Source organism: Drosophila pseudoobscura, chromosome X, assembly GCF_009870125.1.
Source record: "Drosophila pseudoobscura strain MV-25-SWS-2005 chromosome X, UCI_Dpse_MV25, whole genome shotgun sequence".
Classification (NCBI taxonomy): domain Eukaryota; kingdom Metazoa; phylum Arthropoda; class Insecta; order Diptera; family Drosophilidae; genus Drosophila; species Drosophila pseudoobscura.
This window is the reverse complement of record NC_046683.1, coordinates 12,369,209-12,395,534: the sequence shown is the minus strand read 5'-3', so window position 1 is coordinate 12,395,534 and position 26,326 is coordinate 12,369,209. Positions and strand designations below refer to the sequence as shown.

The following is a 26,326-nucleotide window of genomic DNA, read 5'->3' as shown; positions in this document are numbered from 1 at the left end:
TGTTTAGTTTAAATATTGCAAATAAAATAGTTTGAAAATTATTTGAAATATTTTATTGAAATATATTCCCTATTTAAAAGAAAAAATATACTCCATACAAATTGAATTGATTTTATTTTTTTATATATTTTAAACGTTTTACTTTTATTTTTAGATAAAATATTTAAAATAAAATAATATGAAAATAGATACCAATTATTCTAATTTGTTATATATAGAAATGTAATATATTTCGTACAAATTTAGTTGATTCTATTTATTTTAAAATATTTGACTATTATTTTTAGATAAAATATTTAAATATTGAATACATTCAAGTAGAAATCAAAGTGCATTATGTTTATTGCTCAATTTGTATGCCCTTTTTTCGCTGAGGGTGGCATCAGCACACACACACACACACACACACACATCCGTCGAAGATAGATTTAACCCCCCCAACAATTGTGTATCTTTTGGGGATACGGCACTGGGGTCTGGCCTGGAACTATCATTAGCATCCAACAACAACAACAACAACAACAACAAAAAGTTTGCTTTGTCTTTTGGCTTCCCTTCCACTTGGCTTCGTTTTCGTTGCGTTGCGTTGCGTTGCTTCTTTCTTCGCTTTGATTAAATGTTGCCAACGACAACCGTCGCCGTTGCAAATCATCAGCTCTTTTTCGTCCACCCCACACACCCCCCCCCCTCCCCCCCTCCCCCCTCCCCCTCACCGTTAATCGCACTACTCCGCCAATTTGTGGCGCGTCATCGTCTTGTTCGAAAGCAAAAGAAAGAGAGAGAAAAAGCACGCAAAATTCTCCCAAAACGAACGGATGTGGAGGCCAAAAAGTCAAAGAATGAAAAATGAAAGAATTGAGCTCTAGCCCTATTCCTCTTTATCTTCGTCCCTCTTCAATTTTCCACCTTCCTGCCTTCCACCATCCGGCTTGTTGCATTTCACCAAGAGATCTCTCTCTCTGTCTCTGTCTCTCTCTCTCTTTCTCGATCGGGAGAGTGCTGCTTATAAAGGGAATTTCTTCATTGATTTTGGGTACATTTTTTGGTTGGGTTTTATTATTATTCGATTTATTTTATGCACACCCTTGCACTCCTACACACACACAGAGGTTATTGCAGGCATATATGTATACACACAGCTTATTACATACACCTATATCCAACAGAGACAGCTTATTACATACACCTATGTATATCCAACAGAGACAGCTTATTTCATACACCTAAATGCAATGTACAGCTTATTTCATACACCTACATGCCACACACAGACTAATACATACACCTTTATCCAGAGACAGCTTATTATATACACCTATATACATATGTATATAAGACACAGCTTATGTTTCATACAAAAAAACAGCTAATTACATACAACGCCCAGCTTATTCCATACACCGACAGCTTATTAAATGCAGGGAAAGCGCGTATTGGCAGAACTAAAAACTACAAAAACTACACAAATATATTTGTATATTATTTGTATAATTATTTATGGCAAATATTCAGACAACATCCGAGGAGGCAGGGGCGGCGCCTCTTACATATAATTCTGGGGATAATATTTGTAAACCCTAGTCCCAAAAATGGATTTAATTAATTGAAATATCATATATTTATATTCCGCTATTTTCCAACTTTATCGTTTCAGATTTCATTCTTGATTCGATTCCAATTGAAAGTCATAGAAAATGATTATTCAAACAATTTCAAAATTGATGCCCCCCCCAAAAAAAAGAAGACAAAAAAAAGAACAACTTGAATGAACGACAATTACGATTACTTAAACGATTCCATGAAATATAAACGATAAAAGAGAGTCGCCTTTCGTAATCTTCGATTGGTGGCGACTCCGAGGGGGAGAGTGGGAGAGAGGGGTGGGGAGGGGTGGGGCGATAAGACCGGCAGCAGGTGTGGGCCGACGAAAACGAAAGTCCAAAAACTGTCCCTCCCTCCCCCCTAAAGGCCACAGATAAGGAACTGCAATATTATGGACTTTTGTTGACTTTTCAGAGAGTTTTGCCCCGCGGCTGCCCCAACGATTTACTTTCAAGAAATCACTTCCATTCCATCTGTTTGCTCAGCGAATTGATAGATAAGGAATGAGGCATACAACAGGGGGCGGGGGGCGGGGGTCGGGGGGCGACAGACAAACAAATTACAAACAAATTGTCAGCGTCGTTGCTTCATCGATGGCAGGGCTCCCCCTCTTAGAGAAGTTTCCCAAGAAAATTATTTCCTCCTTATCGGTTCTTCAGGTCGCGACAGCCAGAGGTCAAAACACTCCATTGATACCCTGTATAAACATAGGGTACATACACCTGTGGGGGGTTTTCGGGCAGCGCTTCTTGAGGATCCCCTTTCTGGTATCCTCTCTCCTGAGAATGCGGGATTTGCTTCAAAAGGATCCCCTTTCTGGTGTCCTCTCCCCTCAGAAGACGGGCATTGCTTCTAGAGCATCCCCTACCTTTTGTGATCTGCCCCCAAAGAGTGCCACAGCACCTTCTACTTCCCCCAAAGAGTGCCACAGCACCTTCCACTCGCCCCAAAGAGTGCCACAAAAGAGTGATAAACTTTTTTCTTCATTTTTGAGTGCAGTTTTTCCTTCTTTTGAGTTGATAGCATAATAATTTTCGTGTTTTTTTTTTTGCTTTACTTACATGAGAAAAAGTTTTTGGCTTTTTTTCTTGTGTGTTGTTCTCTCCCTCTCTCTCTCTCGCTCTCTCGCTTACTCTCGTTCCTGCTTTCTCGCAGACGACACGTACTTTTGGCGGCGGAAATGTTTTTGTAAACTGTTTAAAATGCAACCTTGTGCATGATTAAGCACATTTTCACTGGCATTTTCATAGTTGGCACTTTTTATTTGAAGAGGTTTTTTTTGGTTTGGTGGAAATAAAAGCAAAATTTTTCATTAATTTTACAGGAAATATTTAAAAGCAGATTGCACACTCAATCATTCATTCAGCGCACTCAATCACCACTCGATTCAATCAAAATTGTTGTTGCCATGACAACTGCTGCCGGCGCCGCTGACGCTGCCGCTGCCGCTCTTGCATTTCCTCTGCCACTGCCACTGGCCCTATGCAAATAAAATGAAAAATTCATTCGAGCGTTTCAACAAAAAAAAGTACGACCAAAATACTTTCAAAATGGTTTTTTTTTTCTCTCTTAAGGGCTTTTGAGAGCTGAAAGAGTTGCTATTGCGTTTAAAAGCGTTTTGACAGCGTTAAAAACCGCGTATGAAAGGCTGTCCGAATGCATTTCAAGCGACTTTTTAAGACTCTGCGTTTCCTACGCGACTTTTGCAGCCCCAGCGGTTCTTTAGCGGCTTTTGCGGCCTTAAATTCCTAGAGGAATGAAAAACGATTTAGCGTTTATTTATAGGTTTTTGCAGCCTGAAACTTTTGCAGGATCGAACATCGCTTTAGTGTCTTTTTGGAGAGTTTTTCCTTCTTTAATTGGAAGAATATAAAGAGTTGCTTCAGCGTTTTGTTAGCGACTTTGGAGGCATTAAATTCAGGTATTCAGGACTTTTACTGCCTCAAATTCTAGCTTATGCGACTTTTGCAGCCTCAAATTCTAGCCTCTGCGACTTTTGCAGCCCCAAATTCTAGCCTCTGCGGCTTTTGCAGCACCAAATTCTAGCCTCTGCGACTTTTGCAGCCCCAAATTCTAGCACCAATCGCACACTAGCGACTTTTGCCGTCTTTGAAGAGCAGCAGAAGAACCGCTAACTGCCTAACTGCATTTTGCATGTGTTTGTGCGGTTTTTTTTGTTGTTGCTGTCTTCCCGATATCTCATGTGTTTTCTTCATTTACAGTTAATACAAATTTGCCGCAAGTGGTCCAGCGTTTCCCCCTGTCCATCCGCAGTAAAAAAAAAACAACAGCAACTTCTCTCTCATTCTCCCCCCCTCGTTGTGCACCATTAAACTGTTGGCAAGTGAAGAGGAAAGAGAGAAACACGAGAAGAGATGTGGCGAAAGGGTAGAAAAAGCGAGTGGGGGAGGGGGGGGGGGGGAGAGGGGTGTTGCACATGTTGGCACTTCCCTCTCATCTACAGACCCCAAAGTGTTGTCACATTTGTTGTTGAAAATTGATTTGCTAATGATCCCCTCGCATGGGGAGAGATAGAGGGAGAGGGCAGAGAGGAAAGAGTGCCCCCAGAGGATATTAAGTTCCGATACACTCGCACATACATATGTACATATCTATTTCTGGCCTCTACGAAAATACTTATTATGAATATGAAGAAATGTTGTCTCCCTCTGAAGGGGCTCTGATTTTTCCAAGGAAACTCGAGAAAAGTAAAGCTTTTGGGAATATTTCAAAACGAATAAATTTCCAAGAAAGAAAGTGGAGTAAAACGGATCTCGGATGGATCTATTTCCCATTTGGTTGATAATTGCACACAAAATAAAGCCCAAATATGTGGATAAAATGGCTTATATGGTGGGTATTATAGTACTCTTGAAGAGCACCATCTCAAACAACAAAGAAATTCCCAAATCGCAAAGCCACAGAGCACAAAAGTGTAACCATATATGGAGAGGGGGGATCTTTTTTGTTCTCGCGCCCAAAGATAGTTGCGATAATTCCGAAGAATCTTTGACTGACTCGGAGGTGAGTCAGTGCCGTGCCTCCCCCCACCGGCCCCACCGTCCCCGCCGAACATTGTACGACACACATTCCGCCGCGGGCCAGCGAGCACACAAAATAATAACAACAAAATAAATGAAAAATGAACCAAAAAGAAATCCTAAACGACGAAACGTTTTTTGTAGCTTCATTTGCATTTATTGCGAAAATTCGTGTGCTGCAAAATGGAAACTGAAACCAAAACAAACATCAAGAGGAAAAATAGTTGAAATTGCGACTCAAGGGGTACCCTTTGTTTGGATATCAATCCAAGATTGAAAGATTGATCGGAGGACATTCCCTGGGAGCCTCAACGGGCACTCATATACCCCGACAGGGAGCAAACATACAGGGTATCGTAAAATACAAAAACCGCTTCGAGCAGCGCCAAAACACAAACGAAAACACAAACAAAACAGCGGCAGCAGCAGCGTCAGCGACAGAGAAGCAGCGGCAGCGGCAACGGCAGCATAGCAAAAGCCGCGTTTTGCCCATTTTTGTTGTTATTTTCATCCTCTACTTCTTTTGTTTTTCTTTGATATTATGTTTGTTTTTCTTTTTTACATTTTAAAGAGAATTCATATAAAATAAATGCTCCACACACACACACATACACGCATAGAAACGAAAAGCTTTTTTAATCATAAAATAATTAAAAATTGAGTTTTTATTTGGCATTTAGTTTGTTGTTGGTTTTTGACTGGGTTCCCTTATCGTTTGCTTCTGGCACTCATATACACACACACACACTGGCGCATTAAAAGACACAAACACATGTTAACAAATAACAATAACAAAAAGAATAGCAAAAAAATGCCGCGCACGAGACTTACAACACAAAATTCGCGAAATCGCATCGAAAATTGAGCGTAGAAACCGCGCGGACGAACGAACCGAACGAATCGACGGCGCAAAAGAGACAGTGGCAGCGACAGCGACGGCGGCAGCGACATGGCAAAGCCCCAGAGTAGCAGCAGCAGCAGCCCCAAAAGCGGGAGAGCCCAGGCGTAAGGGAGTAAGCACAGCCGGTTGGCTGAATCTGAAGCTCTCTCAAGCGCAGGGCACATTGATGATAAGGTAAGGCAGTGCAAGAGAGCTCGCCGATTCGTTAACGATTTCAGTGACACGACATTTACACATGTATGTATATGCTAGTGCGCTTGTGTGTTTCTTTTTGTGTAGAAAAGTCAAAAGAAAAGCGGAGAATGGCTAAAGCCCTGCCATTTATTTCTCGGATAGCAGACATTGAAAGAGGTGATGGCACAGGAGACCATACAAAAGTGTCATATGGATACCTAACCTTCGTTTTAGTATACCCTGCTCTCTGGTATGATTACGCTCTCTCTCTGAGTTGACCGCTCTCTGGCTATCGCTATCTCTGTCTCTCTCGCGCTACGTGTACTGTGTGGGCCGTCGCACAGTGGGTGAAGTAATTATCTTTGAATGCATGTAATATACGCATCTGATGGAGAATTCCAAGGCTTTCGAAAATGAAAACTTTAAGAAAATCAAATTTTTAGTGGAATGTACGCGTCAATTGCTTTATTTCTGTGCGCAAACTCCATCTTTCAGGTAAACAATGTCATGTATGATTATAATTTCATTCAGAAGTTGTTAATTTAGCAAGTTGCCATGGCCGAAGGCTCCACTGTGCGGCACTGAAACATGTGGTGCGCCTCTGTTGATGCTGTCGATGTGGAACGAGTTTGCTGGCGCTGCGTTGGCAGTGGATGCTGCCCACATATACAGTTACAGCATAAAGCTGTGGACTCCGCGACTGCATGCAAGTAAATTGCGCAAACGAGGGGGGGGGGGGGGGGGTTCACAGGGGAAAGAAACATGTGGACTGTGTGTGTGTGTGTGAGAGAGATCGCATTGCGGTTTGATCAGAATCACAAACAAAAACAAAACAAAAAAACACAGCAGCAGCAGCAACAAAGCTGTTGCATTGTTTTTGGTCAACTGCAATGCAGGCCTCGAGCCACATAGCCCTCCCCCACCCATAATTTTAGACAGCAGCCACATTAAACGCGGCATCCACACACAACTATTAAAAGACGCACTGCAAACGCACCCAAAAACAGTGACAGAGGCAGCGCGCATTGATGACTGTTACGAATGAGGGGGTGTGGGGTGTGTGCAAGAAAACGAAGAAGTCTGTGTGTGTGTATTAAAAGAAGAAGCAAAAGAGGGACAGGCAGGCCACAAGCAAGGCGAGGCCGCGCGATCGGTGCGGTACTTCACCTTTCTGCCTCGACCCCCTTTTACATTGCTTGACGACTCGCTTGGATCCCATGCATTTTTATGCGTACACCGTTGAACAAACCTTTTTTTTGCTGTGTACTGCATTTTATGGCATCCACTTTAGTTTGCTCTTTAAATGTTCACTCGTTTCGTATGTTGTTGAGTGTAACGAATGCAGCGACGTCGCTGTCGTTGGCCAAAAAGCTCAACGAAGCGTGTGCGAGGGGGCGCGCCAGCGCAAGAGAGAAGACAAGAGAACGAGCGAGCGACAAAACAAAGAGAGCAACACAACATAGCCGATCGCCAGCTTGCCAAGGAAGTGGAACGTATTTCAGTTCGCCTGTGTGTGTGTGTGTGTGTGTTTGTGTGTGGGCATTGTCATGGCAACTTGAACGTGGGAGAGCCCTACGCATTCCCCGCCACCCACCCCCGCGCAAAGCTACACAAAAGTTGCTTTCTGTTGTTGTTATACACTGCAGAGGAGATATTATGCTTTGATGGCTTTTGGAATTCTTATACCACATCGGCTTGCCATTGGACTCGCAAGGGTATCAACAGCTTCGACCATCTTCCTGCCTGCCTTTCGTGTGTCTTGATCGTTTTGTTTTTATTGTTGCGCCGCCGCCTTTGTTTTTCGCTTCGTCGATGCTGGCCCACTGTTCTTCTTGTTCTTTCTCTTGTTGCGGTATTCTTTTACATTGAAGCATGGCCTCGACCGATCAAGCAGGTTGCGGGGAAGCAGAGCGAGCGAGTGGGATGGGTTGCTAGTGGAAGAGAGAGAGAGAGAGCCTGCAGAAATACACCAGCTGTGGGAGGAAGAGATCGACCAGCTGTTGCTTTTGCTTTTGCTTTTGCTTTTCTCGTGTTTTGTTTTTGGTATTTTCTGACTGCAGGGCGTAGGGGCAGGAATGTTTTGTCCCGCATCCTTTTCCCAGTTGACAAATTGCGCAATCGCATTCCGTGGAGGGTTTTTGCCACAAATAAATCAGAATTAATGCTCGCACAATTATTAATTAATATAATGAATGAGCTTTTGAGCACAGCTTTCTGCTTAGACAGATGTTTTCGGCAGTGGGTGGGGGGTGGCTTTGCTTAAATTATAATTTGCAAGACAGAAAAGATGAGAGGGAGGGAGCCAGAGAGGTTTGCCAGTCACGTGTCAACGTGGCATGCGAAAATGCAATGGAAGAACCAAGGGGCAGGAGCAGCACACGGTTTATGCCGTTATGCGACCCCAACATAAATTGAAAAACTATCGACAGGCTCTCTCTCTCTCTCTCTCTCCCGCAGACACAATCTCCTCACACTCCTTCGACTATGAATCGAATCTCCATCCCTGGAGGCATTATCACCAGGCGATAAATATTTATATGGAAATGTAATGGCTGTAACCGCCCTCCCCCCCCTCCCCCCGACTACCCCTTATTCCACGGCCAGTGTCCCACGGCCTTCGTTGTGCAATTAATGTCACCACATCCTTTGGGCCTTATTAATGTCCTTGGGCCTTCGCTCGCCGCCAGGAGGGGGGAGGGTTTGATTTCGGTTCCGGGGGTTGGCTATTAATGTTTGGGTATCCCCATGCCTCCCCCCACCTCCAGCATGGCCGGTAAAAACAATTAATTTGCCCATAATGCAATTTATATCGGTTTCTGTTCTGCGTTTTCCGGGGGGGGTTTTCCATGGGACACGCATTCCATCTCCATCTCCCACTCCCTCTGCCTCTCCCTTCTTTCGACGGCTTTGACTTGGGCTTTTAGACCACATAATGTGCATATTTCTGGGGTTTGCGTTTCTGGTTTTTGGTTTTTAAGGCCAAATGATTAATTATTAACAGCAGCAACAACAGCAACACCAAATGAGAGCGACGATTCTGGAGGAGAACAATTGCAGAAGCAAATGCCACCGCAAAGATATTTTAATGGCCATGAAATGGTCGGGCTCCAAAATGAGGCAATAGAAATGGCATGGCCCCGTGAGGCATTGTTGTGCATTTCGGTTTGTGCACCAAATATTATGCTCATTAAGCGCTTTTATCGCATGTCGCTTTTATCGCGCCATGCGGCAGCGCCTCTCGGTCTCTGCCTGGGGAGTCATACGAATGGGCTGTTCAATTCCTTATTTAGGGAATTTTTTATGTTAGATTTTTCTAAATTTAAAAGTAATTTTTAGTATTTTTTGGTATTTATTGAGTACTTTATGGTATCTTAAAGGTGCCATTGGTATTTATTGTATTTATTTAGGTATATTATTGTGCTTTTCAATATACTCTGTTTATTTATGGTATTTATTGGGTATTTATGGTATCTTTAAGGTGTCATTGGTATTGTTCGTATTTATGTAGGTATTTTATTGTACTTTTAATTATATTCGTGTTATATATATTTATTCTGGTGTTTTCTGTATTTCTTCTGTTATTGTCTGGTATTTAAATGTATTTTTTAGTATTTTTTGGGTGTTTTCTGGTATTTTTGGGTAGTTTATGGTATCTTTAAGGTTTCATTGGTATTTTTCGTATTTATGTAGGTATTTTTTTGTACTTTTCAATATATTCTGGTTATATATGGTATTTGTATGTATTTATTCTGGTATTTTCTGTATTTCTTCTGGTATTGACTGGTATTTAAATGTATATTCAGGTAGTTTCTGATATCTTAGGTATTTATTCTGGTATCTTATGGTATCTTCATGTATTATTTGTGATGTTTTCTGGTATTTTCACCCTGGTCTTTGATAAACTCTCCTTAAAATTCGCTTCTGAACATCAGAAACTTTTTTGCCAAGAATTGGTACATCAAATCCTAATCAATCATACTTGGAGGAGTAAAAAGATAGGCATAAAAGTCAAAACAAAATGTTTAATCCAATTAAATCAAATTACAAATTAAATCGTTTCAATGGGGCGGATAAAGTAGTGGAGGAATTGCAGCCCGCCTCCATTCGCTTGTGGTCTGTAGAGATTCCAGACCAAAGTTCACATCTGCACTTGAGTTTGCCTTTTTCTGACATAATTGGGCAGGCAGCTTCCCGGCCTCCCGCCCCCCCTCCCCCCACGTCCGGCGATGACAAGAGCCCACCACCCACCACGCCCGCATGCGGCATGGAAGAGCTGCCAGACGCAGTGGAGACTCCACTCCCACTGCCACACTCCACCCTGTGGCAGCATATTCTCGTATTGTAAACAAACTGTCAAATCGGAGAACCGAGAAACGAGAAATGTTCGGAAAGCAACAAAAGAAATAAGGAAAATGTCTGTGTGTATATAACTCGAGGCGAATCTTGAGGAAAATCCAAAAATCCGACTGCACTTGTCATCCAAGATGATGCCTGCAACATGGACACACATGAACAAACAGTATGTGTCTCCCAAATTGAAGTGAAGAGATAAGGCAGTGGATAACAAGAGAATGATGGGGGGATATCCAATGAGCCGATCTCTGACTTATCGATAATTAAACGATAAACGATAGCCCGCATCATTTATTTAATTACAAATAATTATTGGATATAAAAATAGTCCTTAGAATCCAAATTGAAACCCATTCTTTAATTATTTCCAGCAAATGCGGTCATTTTCTGTTCGATAATTAATCGATAGTTTAATACATAATTTACGTAAAAAGAATTATCCACTGATGTATTCTGTGCTTCACTTCAATCGATGGCTAAACTGAGCTTCTATTTTGGTGGCTCCTTAACCAATAAGCGATAAATTAATAGACAGCCAGTTTTTATCGATCACTTACGTGCAATCAGTATTCGGTTTATCGATAGCCGATTATTTGAGCTGAAACTCAATCGATTACCGTTCGATAAACGCACGATATCACTGTAAATTCGATACACTTTTCGATTTCTTTTAGCTTCAGCAAATCCCTTTCGATTCACCTTATCCACCGATAGACCGATAGAAAAACTCACCTGCAAAGAGAAGAAAAAGAACAAAAATTGACATTAATTGAATTTCTACGACCAAAGAAAAAAGAAAACAAAAATAAAAAAACACTTGCTTCAAATAATTAAAAAGTTTTTCGTAAAAATTCTCGAAAATTGTTTTGAGGCTCCCAGAGGCCATTGATGGGGTCAAGCAATTGGCAGGACATCCACGAACTCTGCCCCACGCCCCTTGAGGCAGGAAGGCAGCTTGAAAATATTTTTACGACTTGCCCGACAGAAAACAACAACAAAAAAAAAAAACAATATCCAGGACAACTGTAGTCCTGTAATTAAATAATGCTACCCCCCCCCCCCGACCGCACACTCCCCCGTGCATCCATACACTTGAGAAGTAGGGAAAACAGAAACAAACAACAACAGGGAAAAAGGTATCTTAACAGCATTTGAAGTTGAAACAGAAACAAGAAGCAAGAGACCGCCCCCGCAAAAAAGGAAAAAAGTATCTGAAGGTCCTGCGGTGGACAGGAGGAGCAAGTGCTGACCTGTCAGGGGGGATGGGGGGGGGGGGCATCGAACTATTGCTCCCCGAGGATAAATTAATAAATTTCCAAGCGAAAGTTGCCACAGGAACCAAAAAGAGACCAGAGCCATGGCTGCCAGCAAATTGCTAAAGGGAAAAGAGAGTGTGCTAAAGAGAGGAGAAAGAGGGAGAGAGATAGAGAGAGAGAGAAAATAAACAAATAATCATGGGCAATAGAGTTTTCCCCCCCCCCACCGACAGTTTTTCCCAGAGACCATTCAACCGTTGACCAAAGAAAATGATGATGAAATCTTTGTGGAAACCCACGCTCATATGATGATCAAACAGAGTGTTCATCAACATCTGGTGCCACATGCAACATTGTATCTCACACACACACATGTTGCATACGTTTTATGGGAAATGCAGACTGAAAAAAAAATAAGGAAATGGCCACAAAATTCGCGAAACTTTCTCTCTCTGGCATTTCAAAGAATTGGCCGCCAGGTATGGAGCGGTCAAGGGAGTCGTCCCCCAAAAGGTTTTGGGTCCAAGCGATGGATGCCTCAAGGGGCAATCCCTTAAAACAAAAGCTGCATTTACACAGAGTATTACCTGAGGAGACATCTAGTGTAGGGATTTATCCTGGTAGCTAAGGGAAAACAAGTGGAAAAAGTGCACAAAATGGCACTGCTCCCCTATCCCTTTAGACACACAAAATTCCCCCTAAGCGATCGGATACATTCCCTTTGAAAGACACGAACCAGGAGGGTTACGAAATTCAAAAAGATATCGATGTGGCGTAAGATGAGAGGAGTTTTGTGGCTCTAAGGGAAGGTAGCTTTTGTGCAGATTTGTAACTATATCTGAAACTCTAAAGACCCTGACCTATGGGAACACGATTTGCATTGACCGATAGATACAGGTCGAGATAGATGAAGATAGATCCGAAAAGGTATACAAGCACAACCAGTGGTTGGTAGGAAAACATAAAATCAGCTGTTTGCCAGTCACACGTGAACGTTCTGCACATTCCAGAGGAGCCTGAAAGCAAAGCTGCAGAAATCCAGGGGACTAGCTGTAAGTGTTTGATCCTGTGGAGATCGTCTTGAGTCTGGCTGCGTCGTGTTTTATCGTATAGGATCGTCCTGGAGTAGCGTTGTATCACGTAGGATCGTCCTTGAGTCATGTTGGAACGTGTTTTATTACGTAGGATCGTCCTTGGGTCGTGCTGGAACGTGTTGTATCGTATAGGATCGTCCTGGAATCGTGTTGTATCGTATAGGATCGCTCTTGAGTCATGTTGGAACGTGTTGTATCGTATGGGATCCTCCTTGAGTCGTGCTGGAAAGTGTTGTATCGTATAGGATCGTCCTGGAATCGTGTTGTATCGTATAGGATCGCTCTTGAGTTATGTTGGAACGTGTTGTATCGTATAGGATCGTCCTTGAGTCGTGTTGTGTCGTATATGATCATCCTGGAGTCGTCTTGGAACGTGTTGTATCGTATATGATCGCCCTTGAGTCGTGCTGGAACGTGTTGCATCGTATAGGATCATCTTTGAGTCGTGTTGTATCATATAGAATCGCACATGAGTCGTGCTGGAACGTGTTGTATCACGTAGGATCGTCCTTGAGTCGTGTTGTATCGTATAGGATCGGCTTTAGGTCGTCTTGAAACGTGTTGTATCGTACAGGATCGTCTATGAGTCGTGTTTTACCCTATAGGATCGTCCCTGGACTCGCATCAGAGCGTGTTCGATCGCGTTGCAACTTCTTGTTCGTGCCATCTCTCGTCCACCACTATACGCTCCATCCGGCAGCGCCAACAAAACATTAAACGAAGGCCATAAAATTATGGGCAATTCCATTTCTGGTATTTCACACCAGAAAAGCAAAGAAACGGCCCAAAAGAGGGGGCATTTTCCCGTTTTCCCTTTTTTATGAATTTTCCAAAAAAATGGCAAATTAGCAGACGGAGGCCCCCCACCCCCCCACATGCCACCATGCCACCATGCCACACCAATCCTCCCTCTCATTCCGCTTTGCCGCTTTTCCACTCTTCTGTGCCATTTAATCAACAAAAACACTTTTTATTGTGGAAAATTATGACATTGTTGTTGTCATAATGCTTTGGGCCATTTTCCCCCTTCAGCTTTCCGCCCCGCCAGCCCGTTAGCCCGTTTTCCCGACGCTTTCCCGCTGCTTTCCCGCCGCTTTCCTCATTGTTGTTAATGTCAAAAGTGTTATTGTTATGAAGACAATTATAGCCATGCGATAAAAGCGCTTTCGGGGGGGAAAAACGAGAGTTTTGCAAATGAGAAAATATGTTTATTAGGGCCAAAGGATTGCCGCCAGGCAGAGGGCCCAAGATTCCCCGCGATTCATAGAAGGAAATCAGAGAAAACTTTCAAGAGAAAGAAAGAGAGAGAGGGAGAGAGGGAGAGGGAGAGAAGAAACAGCTGCGACCGTTTGGTCGCCTCCAAAGTGTTTATTTTTCACGTGTCGGCGACGCCCCCCAAAAAAACAGCTGCAAACGAAAGTAAACACAAGACAAAGAAACTAATAAAAGAGAGGAGAGAGGGGGCAATCTTCTCTCTCCAAAGAACATCTAAATGTCGAGAGCAAAAGGTTTGTCTGATAAAAAAAGATCTTTCAAAGATCATTTCATAGTTAAAAAAAAGTTGGTTCCATGCACCACCACTCAAAGATCATTATTGTCCATTAGGATCCAAGGATTGCTTTGGGGAATACCTCAAAGTAGATCTATAAAATACTTTCTTAACCAAGAAGAGATGATTCTCTAACAAGTGATCGTACTCCATCTAAGTCTCAAGACAAGAATCGATGGAAGAGACCACATTCCGGTTCTGTATTCATCCTCCATTCATCTTTGTCAATTATCCGAGTTGAAGCGCTTCCTTCTTCTCTCTTTCTCTTTCTATGTGTCTCTGTCTCTCGGCGATCACGATCGATCGTTGCTCTAGTTGAACGCTGTCTACATTTCCTGTCCTGTCCATTCGCATACAAAGTGACACACAGAATGGAGATTGCTCACCCGAATGGAACTCCTCTTTTAATAGGAGTATATCTGGATGCACCCGGAGAGATGGAACTCTTCTTTCCATAGGAGTATATCTGAAAGCCCCATAGATATGGAACTCTTCTTGCCATAGGAGTATATCTGGATGACCCAGAGAGATGGAACTCCTCTTTCCATAGGAGTATATCTGAAAGCCCCATAGATATGGAACTCTTCTTGCCATAGGAGTATATCTGAAAGCCCCAGAGAGATTTTTTCTGTGAAGAGTCTTTTGTTTCTTTCAAAAATAAAACCAATAAAAGAAAAGGCTGTGATTCCATATCATTAACTTCCTTAGATATGGTTCCTTATGAGTATATGGTTCATGTATCTGGAATGATATATATTTTATAGGTAAGGCCCTAAATGCCCATTGATTTGCTGTTCTCCTCAGTTTTGACTCGATCTTAAAGGGTATTTGAGGCCTCGTTACACCCTGGGGGCTATGCTTCGCAGCGACTTCATCTTTGTTTTTATGGCCCCCCCCCCCCCCCCCCCCCCCCGCACCAACAAAAACCGAAAATAGCCAACCAGGCACTTGGCGCGTTTGGAGAGGGAGTAAAAGAGTATTGTCGACGCCTGCCTGACCCATATTTATTTTTGGCATTTTGGCATTTTTGCATTTTTGCATTGGGTGCTCCTGTCGCCTCTCGGAGGCCTCTAACACTCACCGAAATGGAAAGAACTTGTCCAGTATCTGTCTTGCAAGGCTGCTGGTCGTCATCGTTCCGTTTCGTTCCTCCTTTTCAATGTGCGGCGGCAGGAAATGTTGTGCAACAACAACTGCGCAGCACTGCGGCACAGCGCCAATTGAAATACGCTTTAATTAAACTAATCAGAAGATATATACGCCATATATAGACATGTGTGCATACATGTGTGCAGGGAAGATAGACCCCGGAGCAGGCGGACGCCCACACACATCGGGGGACTCAAGAACTTGGTGGCTCTTGTATTTATTTATTTGTATTGGTATATTTTTCGCCGGGTTTTCCGCCTTTTTCACTTAATAATGCACAGACACTGGAAACAAAATGCAAAAATAAAAATACTAAACAATTTCTCGATACGCGACGCGTCAGCCGATATATGTATGTATCTGTACTCTGTATAATATGACTAATTTGGGTCTTATCTGACTCGGCCTTAGGCGTAGGAGATCACGGAGAGGAGATACAGAAGGAAGGAGGAACAAAGAGAAGTCGGAGACAGGCATAGAGAAGAAAATGATGATCTATCTATGCCAGAGGTGGGTTTCCAAGCGAATGCTGCTAAAGAGAAGCAGAGGATCGGATCTTAAGGCAGAGAAGAAGCAGAGGATGGGATCTTGAGGCAGAGAAGGAGCAGAGGATCGGATCTTAAGGCAGAGAAGGAGCAGAGGATCGGATCTCAAGGCAGAGAAGAAGCAGAGGATCGGATCTTGAGGCAGAGAAGGAGCAGAGGATCGGATCTTAAGGCAGAGAAGGAGCAGAGGATCGGATCGTAAGGCAGAGAAGGAGCAGAGGATCGGATCTCAAGGCAGAGAAGAAGCAGAGGATCGGATCTTGAGGCAGAGAAGGAGCAGAGGATCGGATCTTAAGGCAGAGAAGAAGCAGAGGATCGGATCTTGAGGCAGAGAAGGAGCAGAGGATCGGATCTTGAGGCAGAGAAGGAGCAGAGGATCGGATCGTAAGGCAGAGAAGGAGCAGAGGATCGGATCTTAAGGCAGAGAAGGAGCAGAGGATCGGATCTTAAGGCAGAGAAGGAGCAGAGGATCGGATCTTAAGGCAGAGAAGGAGCAGAGGATCGGATCTTAAGGCAGAGAAGAAGCAGAGGATCGGATCTTGAGGCAGAGAAGGAGCAGAGGATCGGATCTTGAGGCAGAGAAAGAGCAGAGGATCGGATCTTAAGGCAGAAGAACACGATCCATTGTAAAAAACAACATACACATCGTGTGCATGACACTGCATACTGATGCTCGACTATAAGTTGCAGAAACGAGTCATGAAGAAGCATATTCCTCACAGAAGCAGAGGATCGGTTCTTCAGGCAGAGAAGAAGAGGCCCAGAAGAACAGGATCTGCAGGCAGTGGGGGGACAAGAGCAGTAAACTGGAAATGGCAATAATAATCATGACTAATACAAATATGATCAACCAGTATCAGAAACCAGAAACGGCTTAGAAGATGGATTGTGAAGGCAACTAGGGGCACATCAAAGGATTTAGTTTTGATGGAATTCTTCAAGGAAAAAGATCTTCAAGGTTTCAATCTCACTGGAGCTAAAGCCCACCCATCCATCATGAGTTATTTTAGCTTAGAAAATACCAGAAGCTGCCGGGGGTATCTGTCGTTCTACGCTTCTTCCGAAACTCATTTTGCATGATTAATGGATCCCCGCGCCGGGGGAATGCTCTTCGCAGAGCCACTCCCTCTCCAGCGAGATCATCAATTGGAGCAACTGCCATTCCATTGCCTTCTTCAACTCATTTCTTTTTCTTTTTAATTTGTTTTTGTTTTTGTTTTGGCTTCTGTTCAGTTGTTTGCTTAATTTAATGCCAATGACCCTAGAACTACAACAAAAAAAGAAAAATTAAATAAATTGCAATTTCATTTGCTTTTCAGTTGCTTTGTCGTTTTGCTGTTTTTTTTTTGTTTTAACGATTTGTTGCGTCGTTTGTCAAAAATAAAAGTGCTTTTTTTTATTGTCAGAGTCATCATGGTCACATCATACCCTGAAAGAGGGTAGCACGATTGAACAGAGTCTGTGGCAGAAGAACAGAAGGTACTATTTCTCTTGCGGAATGACTGAAGATCGTTTCATTTCAGTTTTTAAAGAGTCTCTTATATGATAGAACTAGTGCTTCAAATTTTTAGCCACTAAATTTCTGGAAGATCTGTAGAACTATCGTACGCAAAGCGATAAATGTACACTTGAAAAGTACATATATCGTATGTTTATCCGCTATGGAGCGGGTTAAGGGTATCAAAAGCTTCGGTCAAAGATCTTTCGTCTTGCTTAGTTTACCGTTAATCGTTTGCCAGGGTTACAGCACAATCGCAATCACAAGAGCGTTACGAATACATAGAGAAAAGGCAGAGCCAGAGACAGAGTCGGAGTCGGAGTCGGAGTCGGAGCGAGGCACAACAAGAAGATCATGGAAGCAGAACAACCAGAAGATCAACCAACGAAAGAAATGGAAAAAAAAAACTTGTGGCGGGGCGGTGAAGAAGTAAAATTTCGATTTTTCGCGAAACGCGAATGAATCACTGGACGCTCCAGGAAAGCGGGGACAAATCGCAGGGCAATGGTCACACCTTTTAATGGATCGCGCTTGCACACACACACACACACACACGTCACACGAGACGGTGCGATACGAGGCGTTTTGTACCTCCACGAAGATCGACGACTGCGACTGCGACTGCGACTGCGACGACAGCGACCGTTGAAGATGGGGCGCGCGTTCGCATCGAAAGTTTGCTGAGGACTGGCGCAGCGGCGACGCCGACAACGACGTCGAGGCCCCCGAAAGAGGGGACCGGCACATGGCGAGGCCGAGGCCGCTGCCGCTGCCGCTGCCACTAACAGAGGGGCACCGTGGTTGGTTTTACTTCAAAAAAATAATTCAAATTTTAAGAATTTCTTGGGCAGAAAAACCACCATCTAAAGGCTTGTATATAAGCTTTTTTGGGCATAAAGTGCTCCTAGAAGGGGCCTGGGGTATCGAAAACCATAGAGAAAGATACTATCTGCTAGATTCCGGAAACACGTTTTAAAGTTTGTTCATGGGCTTAGGATTTGGCTACATTCTGGGTCTAGACCAATTTATTTAGTTAGTCTCCTAATTCCACTTTCTGGGGATACCCTGTACCACTGTGCGCTTCCAGGCTGTCGCTGTCGCTGCCGCTGTCGCTGCCGCTGCCGCCGGCGCCGTGTGCTTCCAGAGTCTTATTGGCGCACAAAAGAAACTCAATAAAGAGCGGCAGGGAGACACGAGAGAGAGAGTTAGAGAGCGACAAGGAGGCGCACAAAGAGGGAGAGAGTTAGAGAGCGGCAAGGAGGCACGAGGAGAGGGAGAGAAAAAGAGAGCGCCAAGGAAGCACGAGCAGGGAGTTAGAGAGCGCCAAGGGGGCACGAGGAGGGAGCTGAAGAGCGCCAAGGAGGCGCAGAAAGAGGGAGAGAGTGAGAGAGCGCCAAGGAGACACACAAACAGGGAGAGCGAAAGAAAGAGAGCGAGCGCTAGAGCGAGAGCAAGTGTGTGGGCCTTGGGAGAGCCGAGAGACAACGTCAAGCGTTAGACGCCTGCGCACGAAAGGAAGATGACGCTGATGCTGCATGCAGGGCGCATTCATTGAAGGTGCAGCCCGCTCCCAGAAATCCCTAGGCATTTTCCAAACCATCGAAGAAGTGGAGTTTTTGGTACCTCTGCCAGACATTTGCAGGCTCTATGAGGGCGACTCGGATGAGTGAAGGACCACCTCTCTCCCATTCTCCGCACATCGCTGATCCCTTCACACGTCTCCATGAGGCACAGGGGACGGTTCAATCAACTTCAATTAGGAGTACTGCCAATTAAATCGATCAGCGTCCAGCAGCAGCAAATGCAAATTAATTAAAACAACAACAAAGCTGCTGTTGATGGAAATCCAATTGGGGACTTAACTATTTCAGAGACCGCAGAGGCAGGAGAGCCACGGAGAGGCCGGAGACACCGGAGCCCGCTTGACCGGCTTTTTGTTTATTTTCTTTTTATTTTTATTTTTTTTTGCTTTTCTTATTCGCATCTCTCCAGCGATTTTCTCTCTTGATTCGCATTTTTGCCGCGTCTGGTTTTTCCGCTTTTGCTGCTGTCCATTGGCCTTTTCCAGTTGCGGAAAATGCGGAAATGTGTGAAAGAGAAAGCGCATAATCCAATAAGAGAAGCAAAGGCGACAACAAGTGTAACCAGAGAAATGTCGGAGAGAAATGCGGTAAGGTGAAACTACAATAGACTGTAAGAAAGAGAGGCAGAACATACTACCAGAAAAACAACCCCCCCACCCCATGACAGACACTAATCCATGAATGACAGGCAATATCGTTTTCGCATTAAACGCGCCAATAAAAACAAACTTTAACCAATTTGAGTGTTACCATTTACTTGGGCTAAAACGGTCACACCTTAAGGACGGACCAGAGCAAAAAAAGCGCCATATTTGGGTACCAAGAATTGTCTTTAATTGGGGGGGAAAAAAATATGAAAAACTGCAATTCGTATAACATTTTAATGGTACTTCTAATAAAGTACGTAGTCCTGTATTCCATTTCAAAATATTGCCAAAAAACTAATTGAAATAAATTTCTAGGGCGAATAGGTAAGGCTCCAAGGTATATATGTACGAAACAGCGACTTCGAAAGAGGGACCTAAAGGTTCCCAAAAAGTGCGATGTTTTGCAACGCCTATACTATACCATATATACTCTATACTACCCAGAACTCTAATTACCAAGACACCAAGATCTGGTGTCCTCCACTCGATCTCCCTACCAGATCTCCACAATAACATTCCATTAACTGTTTGTAAATATATATAACATTTATTCTATGTATGTATCTCCTGTAATCAACTGCTTTTTCCCTTAAAAGTGGCCACGAAAGGTAGCAGCACACATGTGTACAAAAAAGTACATATTTTCCCCATGAAAAAATAATACAAATGTTCAAAAAACAACAAAAATCGAACTAAAAATCTATATTAAAAACAATTAAAAAAAAAGAACGATTTTGAGCTAGAATTACAAAAAAAACTATTCTATCTTTATACCCTTAATACCCTTTAACCCTTAGCTGAGATTGCGTAAAAATTCTGGGATCTCTTTTTGGTAGATAAATATGTCGGAGAGTGTGGAAGTCTTTGTGGACTTTGGGTGGTAGGTTTTCTCATCAAAGTTAATCGAAATTGGGTTTAAGCTAGTAAGGCTTCAATCAGTTTATGGCGACAATATTAACGGCAGAGAATTATGTGATAGTGAAGAGTTGTATCGTCTTTATCCTATACCTGCACCATTTCCAATAATTGAGCGTCGATCTACCTACTTTTGAAGTGCCCGTATCTTTCGTATTTTTCCCAGAGTGGCCGTACATTTTTGGTTTATTAATCTAAGATCCTACCACAATTATGTGATCTTTGTCAAGCTCGATTAAGAACAAATTTTAGAACATCTTTCGTTGAAATATTATAGAAAATTGATTAAATTATGGGATAGAATTTAAATTTCCGTAAACCGAATGGTTCAACGTCCGGCATTGTATATTTTGTAATATTATTTTATTTATTATCATAAATCAATGCATCTTAAACTTATGTTGGCGTTGCTTTGGGGGGGGGGGCCTCGTGCCTCTGGGTGGGTGGGTGTGCATCGTATTAGCCTCGTCAACTGGCCGTATAAAAGTGATAGACATATTAACCCAGTAGTCCACATTTCTGCCCCGAGACAAAGTAGCAATTTTCAGCCTTGTTTTGCTGTTGCGTGCTGTCTCTCTGGGAAAGTGGCGGCGGGACAGGGGCGTGGTGGATGCCGCCTCAGTGAGGCATGCATGTCAGACACGCGAATGCGATAAAAACGAACGTCGCGTCGCAGCCGTCCATCCGTGTACAGCGCTCGAAAAATTTTCTTCCACTATTAGGAATTCTTCGGATGAAAGGAAATGTTTGTCTGGAAAAGGCTGGAAACTCCAGATGCCACAGAATGGCAATAGTTTGGCTCTTTGAACACCTGGTCTTTCGAACCGGAGAGCGACCCAAGGATGCCTTTAAAAACACTTGAAGAGGAATCTTATTTTTGCTACTGAGTATTTGGTTTTCTTTCGATCTTAGTCTCTGTAGAACGGGTCGTTATAGCCGTCCACAATGGTCCCCTTTTCCTTTTGCTTATTTACGATACACAGCCAGAGAGAAGAGCCGCAAAGCCCATTCAAGAAACACAACAAAAATTCCTACAAATTGAATTGCCAGCAAAAAAAAAAAAAAAAACTTTATGGCTTTGGCTAACTTTTGCTACGTGCATTGAAAAACCAAAAGCTGAAAAGTGCCCGGAAAAACTGGCCAAAAGGGCAGACTGTGGGCAACACTGTTGCATGCTTTTAGGCCGGAAATTATATGCCTGATATGACCGTTAGTTCTGAGAGAGAGATGGAGTGGAAAGACAGTACACTCGGAGAAAAATACAGACCAAATTTCAGGCAAGAAAAGGAGCTAGTTCCCTCCTTTCGTTCAAGTAAAAAAATGTTAGAAATTCATCATTTTTAGAAAGAAAATTTCTTAAATTTTGATGGTAAAAATCCCATTATTTTGGGTTATTTTTTGTTACTTTTAGTCAAGGCATTTCTCTGTGTGTATGTGTGTGTGTGTGCGTATTTGTGGTCGGGCAGAGACCAGACCTAATGGCTGTTGATCGGCTTAACACCCACGCGGTGGTGCCTCCGCGGGAGTGGAGGTCTTCTGGAGGCCTTTTTCTGCCCACAAAAAACAACGATGTCTTGGCTTAATAATTCTTTGGCTACTCTACGATTTTGGGGTACATGGAGAAGGGTAGAGCACATATGTAGGAACCCATGCTAGGATACGTTTGTGGGCATATTTATTATAGGTCGAATTCCATGTAAAGCTTAATGGATAGACAGAAATTTTTCCGTTGATTAAAGATTATAATATCTCAAGGATCCATACCATGGCCATAAGAGTTCCAGCTCATTCCATGATGATACGATGACGATTTTCATCAAAAGTGGATTATTAGATGTTGGATCAGTCACTGAGAAGGGGGAATCAACCTTCGAACAATACCAGTATCCAAGTCTTTTAAGGCATTCTCCGCATTCTCTGCAGAGTAAGGGCATTCCTGGTGTGGCTTGAGTGAAATTCCATTGGATTTGAAGCGTTCCTTGAGAGGATTACTCTGTTCAATGAGAATGCTCCCGTCTCCCGTCTCTCGCCTCTCTCCTCCGTCTTCGTGCACCTGTCTGTGGGGCAGGCAATTCCCCCAGTTTCCCCCCCCCTTGTGGAGTGCGGAGTGTGCATGCGTGATAAATGGCTTTTATCTTTTTAAAGCACTTCACTGCACGGCTTTTTCAGCAGCGTCTGCCGCCAAAATACAGGAATCAAAAAAGGTATGGTGCTTCGAGGGCTTATTCCGACTAAAGGATACCCGATTCGCGGAAGGCACGTAAAAATGTTACTAGTGCCACAATTTATGGTGTTAGCGACTTTGGTTCTTCGTCAAGCAGACACACAAGTGTAATATGCAAAATACATGTCGTGTGCATGATTTTTTTTCTTTTTTAAGACATCAAGAACACAATATACCCTTAATATTATCAAGGAATAATGACTGCGACAACAACAAAAATGAACTAAAAATTATCCAGTGCTAGTGGCACGCCCATTCCGCACGCAATGCTGCCCCTTTTGTGTAGCGCCACCGGCAGCATCTGGCGTCTGCGTGTCCCCCCTCCCCCCTCACCCCTCCTCCCCTGGCTCGTACTTGTATATCCTTTTCGTTGTCGTCCTTTGTTGCCGCCGCGTTATGAGCAAGTTAATTATGGTGTCTGATATTTTGCCAACACTCTTTGCCCTGCTCCCCTTTTCCCACTTTTTGTGTGTTTTTGTGGCACTGGGGGCAGGCTTTTGTCGCATCAGGTGGCACTACCATCGGTATAGATATTGGGGGGGTACATTTTTTCATTAAGTTTTTAAGTTTTTGTGCCTTTGCAGGAATGCCTTTCCGATCAATGGATTGGGGTTGGAGCTGTAAAGAACAACCCACATCAGGAGGAGACTCTTATCCTTAGAATATCATACTGAATGTTTTTTATAAGCTTAAAAGCTATAAATAGTTTTAACATCCATGACTTTTTATCAAGATTTGATTTTCCTGGAAGTATTTATAGAAAATTTGCAGCCTGAAGACATTCAAAGGGCTTTAAAATAATTTATTGCAAAATTAAACCTTCCTAAAGAACCCATTTCAAGGGATATGTGTGGCATCTGAGTATTTTTTCTATTGTAAAGCTTTTCCCTTAAGTTTTAAAGTTGAAAGCTCACCCTCTCTCTCCCAGTGTGGCTTCCCCGTAGCTTTTAAGCCATTCTCCTGTTCCCGTCGGCTCTGAAAAGCGTACGGTTCTGGTTCCTTCCATCATTAATATTTCAGCGTCGTCGATTCAATCGATACATGAGCATCAAAACTTCTGCCCCCCCAACCCCCCCATCACCCCGAAAAAAGTTCTGGTGGAGGGCAAAGGGCAAAAAGGCTGAAGTGCGAGGCTGATGGACAGAGGGCCAGGTCCAAAGAGACAGCATCAAGTCAAATTGAAGTTGAATTTCTCTTCCGTTTTCGTTTAATGAGCGAAAAGTAATTACTTAATTAGTTCTCCTGTGGGTTGTGCGTGTGTGTGGCATGGGGCATGGGGCATGGTCCATTTAAGCAGCTTAACATTTATGGGGCAGCATCGCATTTAAACTTGATTAGTTTTATGGCCAACGGCGGCGGCAGCCTAATCGCTGGCTTTTGCCAGGAGGTGGACATCGTCGCCGCCTGACAAGCAAATCAAAATCCCATCAATGACCGGTGGCCATACATTGATTGACAATCCTCCACCACCCACTCCTCTCCCCTCCTCCTCCGGCATTTCCATTCGATTCTCTGCTGCTGTTTTACTGCCCCTCGTAGAAAACATATAAAAACATGTCAGAGGAATGTGGTCTATAAAGTAAAGCGACTAGAAGATACCCCTTCTTAGGCAGGTTTACAAATTCTTGGGATTTTTTTTTTATAATTATTCAATAAATATTAAAAGAAAATAAAAGATTTCAACGAATTTTTCATTAATTTTTTGACAACAAATTGGGCCTAAAAAAATGCGACTTTTTATCCCAGATCTGCAGGCAGTTATACCTATAATATCCCATAATTTTACTCGAAGAACAGCCACAACATAATTGGAAAGAAAGGATCGTTCTTCGACTCAGTCCCTGAACCTTTTATTTATTTATTTATTAAGAATAAATCTGCTAATTGTGGGGAAACACAGGAGAGAATATTTCCAGGTGATTATCTTGTACATATCATATCCATTATTTTCCCCTTTTGCCTGAGCCAAATACCCCTCTTGACACCACTTGATACCCCGTACTATAACGGGCAATATTATGGGCAAATAAAAATGTGGCGTTGCCTACTTTCGGGCGGCGTTTTTTATGCCCCACAGACGGCAGGGCAGGCCATATTTTTGCATACTTCCCGGCACTGGCATAAAACTCCAAACTTTTTGTCATAAACACCAAAGAGTGAGAGAGAGAGAGAGGGAGGGAGGAAAGGAAGGCAACACCTGCGACTGCTAAAACGCCGTCGGGCCACAACAAATCAAAAACATGACTACTCTACCAGAGAGGGGACGGGGGGGTGGGGGGTAGGGGGATTGGATTGGAGTTATGTCTAGTGAATAAATAAAAGCAATAAGCAGACACCCCAGACAACAGAACGGGCGACACAGACGACACAGCCGACAGCCGGCATCGTAAGTAGGTGAGCAGATACTCGTACTCCTCCCCATCAGAATTTTAAACCAGAGCGAGACAGAGAGAGAGGGGCCAAAAGGGGCGCAGGAATCGACTAAGGAATGCTCTAAAGGAAAAGAAAGGGAATGGCGTCTCAATTCAATAAGATTTAAATGATATCTTCGCTTGAAATCAGTTCCAGATCCGGAAACCCGATAGAAACGAAGCCCAACCGAACCGAGGGGCGCTGCCGCATCACGATATACGAGCCACATCATAGATTCCTCTGAGTATCTTTCGCGGTAATCAATCTAAATGTTGTATCTGTTCTACAAAAACAGAAACGAAGCCCAACCGAACCGAGGGGCGCTGCCGCATCACGATATACGAGCCACATCATAGATTCCTCTGAGTATCTGTCGCGGAAATCAATCTAAATGTTGTATCTAAACGATGTATCTTATCTTATCTTTACAGCCAGCAATGAGATCTACCAATTATCTTTTCTGTCTGTGTATTCCAAGAACATCTAATGATCTCAAACTCTGAAAACCCCTCACAATTTCGAGTCCTGCCTGGGATTACCTTTATCCCAAAAGAGCGGGAGGCCTAAGGAGTGCGGGAGTGTCTGTCTGTCGGGGGCTGAGTGGATTACAAGCTGGAAACAAGCTAAGGACGCTCCTAAGCAACAACGAAACATAAGATCTATGTACTTTTGTCTGTCTGAATGGGTGGTGGTGGGTCAGGTGGGAGAGCGTTGGGAGCTGGAAAAACAACAGTCGAAATTCCCATGGTGCAAACTTTATTCTATTACGACTTTCAAAAAGAAAAGCGGAAATGGAGAGGGAGAGGGAGATGGAAATGGAAACAAGTAACCCGAAACAGGAACAGGAACAGAAGCAGGCGAAAGCGAACAATTGAAAGTTGAATTCCATGCATCCAGTGGATGGTTGGAGTCCACAGAAAGGAGCCTGCGAATGGAGCCTGCGGTTTTCATTGTCTGTTTGCCAACTTCCAAGGCAAGGCTGGGCGGCAAACCGTCCTCCAAAGATGGTTTCGCGGTTTGGTTTGCTCTCTGTTTCCCTTTTGGTGCCATTGCTAAGCCCCAGCGCCGCATTTATGGCATTCGGGATTTGCCGTGTCTTAGGAGTTGTGCGAGAATTAGTTGGGCCCTGGCTGTTGGGGTATTTGGCCATTAAAATGATTTAAATTAGTGCAGAAGAGAGAGAGAGCCACACAGCGGCGGAGAAGGTGGGCGGATGTCACTCCCTCGAGATGCCTTCTGCTTTCACCGAAAGATGGAAACTAAATCGTCGCATGTGAATTCTTAGTATTCATCCTTTAGATATGTTTTTTATTGAATATTTTCTTTCCAGCAGCGTGTATTTTGTTTCTGGATTCTCGTTGGTTCTCTGCAACGAGTAAAATT

The 26,326-nt window shown here is 43.4% G+C and overlaps 1 protein-coding gene across 6 annotated transcripts in view; it reads right to left on the bottom strand.

Annotated features, from left to right (window-relative positions):
• Positions 1-26,326, bottom strand: part of spri (Src homology 2 domain-containing protein sprint) — a 112,626-nt gene that overhangs the window by 56,124 nt on the left and 30,176 nt on the right. Inside the window, exon 1 of one of the 6 annotated variants that reach the window (XM_002134128.3) lies at positions 15,052-15,374. The exons of 3 other annotated variants lie outside the window; for them this stretch is intronic. In XM_002134128.3, the coding sequence (XP_002134164.3) occupies positions 15,052-15,104 (53 nt within the window). In that variant the 5' untranslated portion in view covers positions 15,105-15,374. Of the gene's footprint in view, positions 1-2,663; positions 2,703-5,474; positions 5,746-15,051; positions 15,375-26,326 lie in introns of those variants that run through there. 2 more of the 6 variants (XM_015186252.2, XM_015186255.2) reach the window with 2 other exon arrangements.